The sequence below is a fragment of the Melanaphis sacchari genome, unplaced genomic scaffold, assembly GCF_002803265.2.
Source record: "Melanaphis sacchari strain LSU unplaced genomic scaffold, SCAv2.0 Contig141_pilon_pilon, whole genome shotgun sequence".
Lineage (NCBI taxonomy): Eukaryota > Metazoa > Arthropoda > Insecta > Hemiptera > Aphididae > Melanaphis > Melanaphis sacchari.
In genome coordinates, this window is record NW_020270600.1 from 4,625 (window position 1) to 14,305 (window position 9,681).

Sequence of the window (9,681 nt, forward strand, 5' to 3'; positions counted from 1 at the left end):
CTTGGAACTTTATTAGTATTTTAATATTTATGAATATTGAATCTTAAAATATAAAGTACAAGTATTTCGAATATTTTTTAAATTATATTTCAAATACAAAAAAGCGTTTAAATGTAAGAATAACAAACATAGTTATAGAAGAATAGTTACATTTAATGTCGTTATCTTGTTGGCTACTACAAACAACGTTAGATAATTATGTATTATACTCGTACTGAATGCTAATATCATATAATATCATCGACACATATTATTATTATAAAAATATGGTATGAGTTTCATATCAATTATCAAAACCACCATTGCCGCTACTATAATAATAATTAGTTTTAAGATTATCATTTCTATTATAATTCTATACATAAGGTACTTTAACATCAAATACTGGCTCTCTGACTCCTCGACCGTAATCTATAATTTCCCTTTCTCTTATAATGTTATAAATTGGTATGGTCTGTTTTTTCCTTTCGTCCTACTACTTTAGTAACTCTCTCTCTCACTCTCTTGTGTTTTCGCCGTCATAACAAGTCCATTCTGAAAAATGTTTCCTTTTTTTTTTATCTCGTTTAAACTGTTCATGCATGTCACTCTTTCAGATATCACCTAACGTTTTCCTTTTAGAGTTGTAGAGTCTCGCGAAGATGGAGTAGAACGACGTCTTTTATACCCGTGGTGTTTGATGGAATTGGCGGGTAATTTTGTCCTGGAATTTTGTGAGGTAATATGAAATTATAATATACTATAATATAAAAAATATTTCAAGCCATATTAATATCAAATAGCCAGTGTCTACATAGGCATGTGCAAGATTTTGTGTCGGGTACAGCATACATTTTTGCTGGCCTTTAAAACAATAAGCAGTCCACTTTTTCCCTCATTATGATTCCAAGAAATATAGTAATTAAAAAGTAATACTATTTTTGTATAATATAATATATTACTATATACTTTTATAAACATATTAAACATCACATAGGTAATCAGATAAAACTTATAAATCTATAATAGGTAATTACTAATTAATAATAATTAATATTTATACATTACTCATAATATCGGAACTCTTAATAGTTACATAAAATAAAAATAAATAAATAGACTTTCAATATAAGTCTACGATTACTATATAGGTAGCAAATGTTTAAGCTCATCAATTACATCATTAAAATAAATACCAATTAAAAGTTCTTGTTCTATAAACAAAAAAGAAGCGTATCCAATCTTTCTCGTAACATGGTATTTCTTAATTTGTTTTTTTAAATGCTGAGTTTTAAAAAATTACGTTCAAAGCTACAAATAGTGACTGAAATTTAATTATCACAAACATTTTAAGACAGTGAATTTTTTTTTTTTTAATGTTATGTCTAGCATATTCTGTTTTAACCAATCGAGCCATTATTATGTACAGAACTTTATTTAGTACCTCTTGGTGTATCTTCAATAGATTTCAAAAAATTAACTTCGCAGCATTAATCTCCAGCTGAAATTTTAAAATATATGTTTAGTATACCTTTAATGTTTTTTTTTTTTATGTTGAAGTTTCATTTTCATCATCTAGGTTGATTAACAAATCAATAGTATCAAAATTCTGATTTTATCATATTAATTAGTTTTAAAAATATGCTGTATTTCAGATTTATCTTCTAATTTTTTTTAAAAAAAATTTCTTTTTATTTCAGATATTTCTATAATCATTTCATAGCACATTTTTTTTTTTTTTTTTTTTTTTGACTTTCAAATATTGAGTTTATAATTTTGTAATGAAATCAATGACTGTTTGAATGTTTTAAATTTTAATTATCAATATTTATCATAACTTCAGTTAAAAATTCTAAATTTGATGTTTTGGTATTAGTAAGGCAGAATTTATATTTTCAAAACTTGCTGTAATATAACTTGCATCATATATAGACAAAATATAAGACTGAAAGTTTGAAGTTAATATAAAAATCCTAGGTCTTTTGCATGCATTTCAGGAATTAAACATTTGAAATTGATTGCTTTTAATGTTTTAATGCTTAGTACAATATCATAATACTACATCACTGCCTTAAATCTTTCACTTACTTGCTATTAATTCATTTAGTTTAGATTTTTTTTGATTTGAAAAACATCGTTTATTTTATGGCACTTTTCACTAGTTTTCATAGCGGAAATATTTTTTTCATACGAAATTTTTCTTGACCACCGAGTCATTTACTTAATGCAGTAACACTAGTAACAATGAAATAAAAATGTCGGTACTTGTTCAGTGGCGTAGTTATTCCCTCATGATGGGAAAAGATCCCCTCGGAGCCTTAAAAAAAGATAAACCTACTTAAATCTATATCATATAAGCAAAAACAAAGGTTAGGTAATTTCAAAATCTGGCAACCCTAGGCACGACGTGACGTGGTGTTTAGTCTTTAAATGTTTATCCAATAAATTATATATCTTTTCCCCACCACAACAAAATCGTTCATGTACAAATTACAATTATAATAGTAAATTTGGTTATAGTGTGATAATTATATGACTAATTATTATGGGTATCAATTTCGTTTTTGTATCGCTGCGCTGGTTGAATGGTTATTACGCTATTGTGGTTATGTCGCCTACCGCAACGAAAAAGGTCGTATCTCGATTTTATCAACTTTTCAGGGGGAGCAAAATTAATTGGGATTTTCATTTGTTATTTTGTTTTTTATTTTTATTTAGATCTGAAGATCACTATTTTCATCATTTAAGATACTCTAAATTATTATGTTCTTGAATTTAAAAAAAAATTAAACCTTCAGCTTTTTTTTTGAGATACGACCTTAAAAAAATATATTTTTAGGTCGTATCTATACTTACGACTTTTTTCGTGGGAAGTTCATTGCCAATAATAATATCATTATAATATCACTAAGTACCTACAAAATTGTTTTGTGTGGACTTGCAAAGTCGTCAATTAGTGGTCGTAGTGCAAAGATGGGCAGAGGTGGGATCCCTCCCCCCCAAAAAAAAATCTGAAAGGTCATTGCCAACCAATGAAAATTAAAAATGCTTTTGATGTTAAAGTTTAACCATACACCTATTTTACAACCCCCCCACCCCCACAAGAGGAATACCTGAGTAACCCTCATATTGTGGAAATGAATAATGATAATAAGTGCATTGTAAATGCAAAATACAATTTAAAATAGATAATAAATAAATGTAGCAATCAAAAGTTATAACTTTGAACAAACATTTTTTATTAAACTTTAAAAAAAATAATAAGTAGTATTATAATCATAGAAATATTTAAATAAAAAAAACATAACAAACTTGTTAAAACTGTTAAAATACTAGTAGTAGTTATAATTACTCATTATAAAACCAATAACAATATTATAATTTTAAAATATTATAGTAAAGAAAATTACAATATTAAATAAAATAAAACAACTTTAAATTGATTATAATTAATCAAAATAATAAAAAAAAATATCAAATTTTAATTATTATTTTGATTGAAGATCTTTATAAAAGGAATGATAAGTGGATGGGATAAGGCCCATGGAACATAGAGATAGTAAGTCATTATGTTTTTCCTTTTCAATTGGTAATTTGTCCTTATATGCTTTTAAAGGCTTATTATGAGGCTGATACCTTCCTTTTTGTTTATTTTTCAATATATATATATGTATAAAATCTGTAGAATTCAAATCATATCTTAAACATAAATCAAATGGACTTTCAAATGAAACAGAAACTTCTTTGACACCATTCCACTTAATTATATCACCGTTGGTAGATGTTTTGAAGTTAAATTTTTTATTTTCCACTAGAGGCTTAAAATCTAAAAATTCATCATAAGAAACTTCTATTACTTTGAATTCATTACCCTTAACTTTTGAGCATCTCACTAGGGTTACCCATTGTGCAGGCACATAAATTGATTTTCCTTTTTTTGCATGTTCTACACAAGAGTGCATGCTATCACCCTCGCTTTGAGTGTGGCCTCGTTCTAAAAATGTATGTGTTATTTTGACTTTAAATGTAAAGGAAGCATATTCCCACATAGAGTAAATAAATCGGTTGCGATTTTGACCACCGCAGTTGTCCGAATAAAAAGAAAATTCTTTATACCCCTTCTCCTTCATTGATTCAATAAATTTCAACAAACAAGTTCCAATCTCATTTGAACCTCTTTTGCCTTCCGATTCGTCCCACATGTAGCAATATCCTTGTTTATTGCCAATGTCATAAATGGTGAAATTAGAAAGGAGTTATAAAAATAATTCATTATTCACATTATAATATTAAATTGATTATTGATTACTGAACTTGTTATCAAAGCGTCGTATCTGAACGTACGTCTGTTTTCGCGGGAAATAGTTGTAATCAAAGAGTCGTATCTAAACATACGTTTGTTTTCGCGGGAAATACAAATATCAATAAAAATTAAATTAAGACATTATCTAAACTCCTTGGATAGCTAGAGATACGACAGTTTTCGTGGGAGATGAAGAAAATTATTTCCTATACGAATTATAGTCGTAACTGAAAAATGACAAAAATCGAGATACGACCTTTTTCGTTGCGGTAGGCGATGTCTGCATCTAGATACTGTAATCTATGCGCATAGTTTGTACGTCAAATAATTTCTCCGTTAAAATAAAACCCATCTAGTTGTAGACTTCTTATATTAATAAAATGGTATAATCATTTTTCATTTGAATAGAATTATAAATTCAATATGTTTAAAAATAATTAATTCTATGTAAGTATACCTTTCAAATAAATATCCACCAGCCTACTAAATTCAAAATTAATTGTCAGGTGCAGCGAAATCATTGAGCAGCATTCACTGCACCCGTGTGCATGCCTATGAGTATCTACTGTCTTAGGTGGATCTTAGCAATCAGAAATTAGTATCACAAAAATGGTGTATATACATATACACAGTACGATTCTTATTATTCCAACAACGATCTCTCTCACCTCAACCAATTTTGTAACAGACTTTTATTTAGCTCTCATGTAATTTATATGTAGGTACTACTCATATTTTCTCCACTCAAAATGTCTTTGTTTTGTTAACATTTTTATATAATTTACTGTCTTTAAGATGACTAGGTATTCGATAATATAGACCGTTCAAATTCTACTTTTCTTTAAACAGCAGTACCAGAATTTTAATAATTAATGGATGTCAAACTTAAATAGATATACTCGTTGCATAGAAATATGTTTTTTTTTCAGTATCTACATGTGTCGAAGTCAATTTAAAAGTAACAAACCAAAAGTTAATTTTGTTATTTTTTACCGTAATTTTTTTTTTTTAATTTAACAAATTTTAAACGAATTTTAAAACCTGATCATCTTAACTAATCATCCAGCTTCAAAGTACGCAACACGGCAAAATCTTCCAAAAATTTGTAAAATAAAAAATCAAACATGTTAATTTTGTAAGTTTTGTATGTCTATAAAAAATTTTACCTACGTTGTGTTTAAAATTACTATAGATTGATATTTTTTCATTGTTGCTGCAGTTCAAAAGCTCGCTTCTACAAATAAGTATCCTCAATATCACATAACCTTCAAAACTATTTTTTTTAAATACATAGAAGTACCATACAGAACCATAACGACTTAAATTCGACCTAAAGGATAAGCAGCGTTTTTCAAAATTCTATCATATTATAATCAAAGTCTGAACTTTATCATGACAGACTTCAAAACCAAATATCCTGTTAACTTGTGGAAAGATCACGGAATCTACACCGATGATTATATTAAATTAATCAATAGTCATTGGTTAAAATTTTTGCCTCCACATCCAACATCACATTATATTCTTGGACTATTGTATATAGTCATTGTGGTGTTCGGCTGCAGCGGAAACTCCTTGGTGATTTTTATGTACTTTAAGTAAGTACTAATATATTTTTGATATTAAAGCGAGGAATACCTAATAATATTATTAATTAGTTGTCATATTTATGTATATCTACTTTAAATCACAAGAGACTCAATAGTTGTTAGAACTGTATTATTTTTTCCGAAATTGCACAGATAATTCAATATATTATGTGCTTATTTTTAAACACACTTTTCTTAGTAATTTAACTCTTAAAATTTATTTTGATTATCTCAATAAACAAATAGACAAAAATCAAATATGAGCTATTACTAACTGTCTTATGAATTTATTTTTTATTTTTGAGATGGTAACAAAAAATAATATAAAACATTGAAAATATATTTCAGTTATATTTTGATGTTTAATTTTAACAATTATAATTTAAGACTATAGGTAATAAGAATAATATTGATATTCATTAATATCTTGTATTTACCTTAGTCACTAAAAATATAAATAGCAGATAGGTATGATTACGTAAATACAAATAATGATTCAATATGTACCTATAAAATGTTTTCAGATGTAAATCTTTACAAACGCCAGCGAACATGTTAATAATTAATTTAGCCGTTAGCGATTTTATTATGTTAGCAAAAGCCTCGATTTTCATTTACAACAGTTATTACTTGGGCCCTGCGTTAGGAAAATTGGGTAGTTATGACATCTAATGCATTATTATAACATTTAAAACGATATTAATAAAATGTTATTTTAATATCAATTTAGGATGTCAAATATGCGGATTTCTTGGTGGCTTGACTGGAACCGTATCCATCATGACATTAGCAGCTATATCTTTAGATCGTTATTACGTTATAGTGCGTCCTCTGAAAGCGACAGTGAAAACCACTAAACAAAGAGCCAGGATATGGATAGCATTGATATGGATTTTTGGATTTTTGTTCTCCATCGTACCAGTGCTAGATCTGGGGTACAGTCGATATGTATCAGAAGGATACCTGACGAGCTGTAGTTTCGATTATCTGTCAAATGACGACGGAGATAAAAAGTTTATCCTAGTATTTTTTATGGCGGCTTGGTGCATACCGTTCACAATAATACTATACTGTTACATAAAAATACTAATGGCGGTGTGGGTGACCTCCGAAATAGTCACCAGTAGGGTTGGCCAACAAGAAGAGAAGAGGAAAACGGATATACGGTTGGGGTACATGGTGATTGGGGCCCTCATGTTGTGGTTCGTGTCATGGACGCCATACGCCGTGGTGGCCCTACTTGGTGTATTCGATCTAAAGGAGTACATCTCACCACTGGGCTCCATGATTCCGGCACTATTTTGTAAGACGGCTAGCTGTACGGACCCGTGGTTTTATGCCATTACGCATCCAAGATTCAAAAAGGAACTAATGAAGCTATTGACAAAAAGCAAGACTAGTGAGTTGGTCCGAAATGATGGCATGCAAAAGGGATGGGTCAGGTCACATTTGGATAAAAACGGAAGTATTACCTTTGAGAACCATTTTAAAACCGTTTATAATAGTAAAAAAAAAACGATATTCGTACTTGAATCTGGTGACAAAAACTTTCATTGTCGGCAATCCACTTTTGATCGTAAAACTGAATCAATCAATGAAACTGAGATCAAGTTCCCTGGATGTGTTGCTAATGAAGAAAAATATAAGTTTATGCTTTCCAGCTGATATTAATGTACTAAAGTAATTGCACAGGGTCACGCCACATAAATAAAACATTAATACTAGAAATTCTACTTGAAAATATAGGCAGAAAAAGCGAAAACAATAATAACTAAGTAAAAAGTATGAAACTATAGCAAAAAGTCGAATTCTCTTATAAAAATAAATACTATAATTACTTACATATAATTGTGAAATATATCTGATGGATTATGACTAGAGTCAAATAATTGTTAATTTTTATACATTCATCATGTTTTTAAAAATTGAATATTAAAATTTTTTATTATAATAAATATTTTAAAAGTATATACATATTATGTAATTATATAATACATGTTTATATATTGAGAGCTGCATGTTAGCTGAGATGTAATAAAGACTAAGCATTTAAAAAAAATGTGTATTATAGTTTGAGTCGTAATATTATCAAGTAATATTTTAATTTTCTTTGCACAATCCTTAAATTTTTTGTGGCTTCTCACCAGCAAAACATTTTTTTCGTATTTATTGCAAATCACTTCTACTAATATTTATTATTTATTAACCTGTCTATATATATATTTCATAATTCCTAATAAACTGTTTTCTAATTATGTACTCATATTTTAAATTTTAAGTTTTAGCTTGTGTCATCAAGGTATGTATTTCATCTTTTTCATATTTATTTATTGTAAATGATATTTGTTTTGAGTTTCACGATTACGTATTATATAAATATTTTATATAACTATCCACTCCCATACCAATTTAAATCTTACCTATAACTGTAGGTACCCTAATTATAACCTCACAGTGATATGGATTAGGAACCACGTATCACGTTATTTATTTTTTTTACTTTTTATTTTTATTTTTTTTATTATTAAATAAACTGTTTGTTGTTCCAAATTTACTTATAATTTATTTTAATTATACAAAAAGAATTTCGAAACTAATTATATTTCATTAATACATGACACGTTGTTAAAAATAACGATTATTCTACTTGTTTTGATTATTTTTTTTTTTTTTTTGGAACTTGTGTAAAATATATTATGTTAAATTGCTATAAATTTTATATTAAATAGAAAAAAAATCATGCAGATAAAAAAATTTATCGTAAAAAGAAAAGCGATTCCACGATTTTAACAATTTACTGTATTTATTAATCTATTAATTTCTACCATGCTATTAATAGATATCAGATTAATGATTATATAATATGTATAAAATACAAAAACATGTTAACCTACAAAAACTATGTAAAATGGTGATTTTAATTCTTCAAAGTATCGATTAAATTTGGAATCTTTATCAAACCGAGTTTTTATTTAAACAAATTTTATCATACAGTGTAAAGGCGTTAAATACATCATAGGTAGTTATAACTTGTTGTATCATTTATTACTTAATTTTCTATTATTTAAAACGAGATAATATATAAAGAATTTAAACATTTAAATCCGTAAAATCCATATTCCATAATCACAAAATCAACAAATGTATAAAATTTCCCAACTGTAGGTACCTATACCATAAATAAAAAAAAAAAAACAAAAAAACAAAAAAAACGTCGTTGGTATGAAAATGAAATAATATTGATAGTTATATTATGGCACAAATTATGACTACACGACCCCGTAACACAGAATAATCGTCACGTTTAAGTAGTTGTGGTAAAAAAAAATAAACATACAAAATTTTAATAATTAAGAAATGACTTAAGCAGTGATATAGCTGTAATTTTTTAGTAAATATGACTACGCTTAAATGTGCTTGATATATAAACGTGAGGGATTCATTCCCTATACCATTCTAATATACTACATTATTATTATTTTTACATTTATAATTACATAGATATACTATGTCACTTTATTACTACCATGTCGCAATTGAGTCTCTACAGACTACAATCATACTCCTAGAAACATATTATACATTTTAATTTTTTATGATAACACTTAAATAATAAATAATTAAGTAGTATTAATTTTTAAATAGTTTTAATCAAATAATCAAATAGAATTTTTAAGTTTTAATTATTCATTTTATTGCAGGTTAATAAAAACAAGAAACAAAATTAAAGGAAAATATTAAAATACATCTCATACTCTTTGAAATCACTACAGATTACTGTTAAATTTATTATCTATTTAGGCACCTAAC

General features: G+C 27.2%; 1 protein-coding gene across 1 annotated transcript; it reads left to right on the forward strand.

Annotated features, from left to right (window-relative positions):
• The first annotated feature begins 533 nt into the window (after positions 1–533).
• LOC112591714 (opsin, ultraviolet-sensitive-like) lies at positions 534–7,740 on the forward strand. The gene is made up of 4 exons (XM_025335621.1): positions 534–718; positions 5,475–5,880; positions 6,396–6,526; positions 6,602–7,740. Exons 2-4 carry the CDS (start codon positions 5,675–5,677, stop codon positions 7,534–7,536), a joined length of 1,272 nt encoding a protein of 423 aa, XP_025191406.1. The 5' UTR covers positions 534–718; positions 5,475–5,674; the 3' UTR covers positions 7,537–7,740.
• Positions 7,741–9,681: the final 1,941 nt, after the last annotated feature.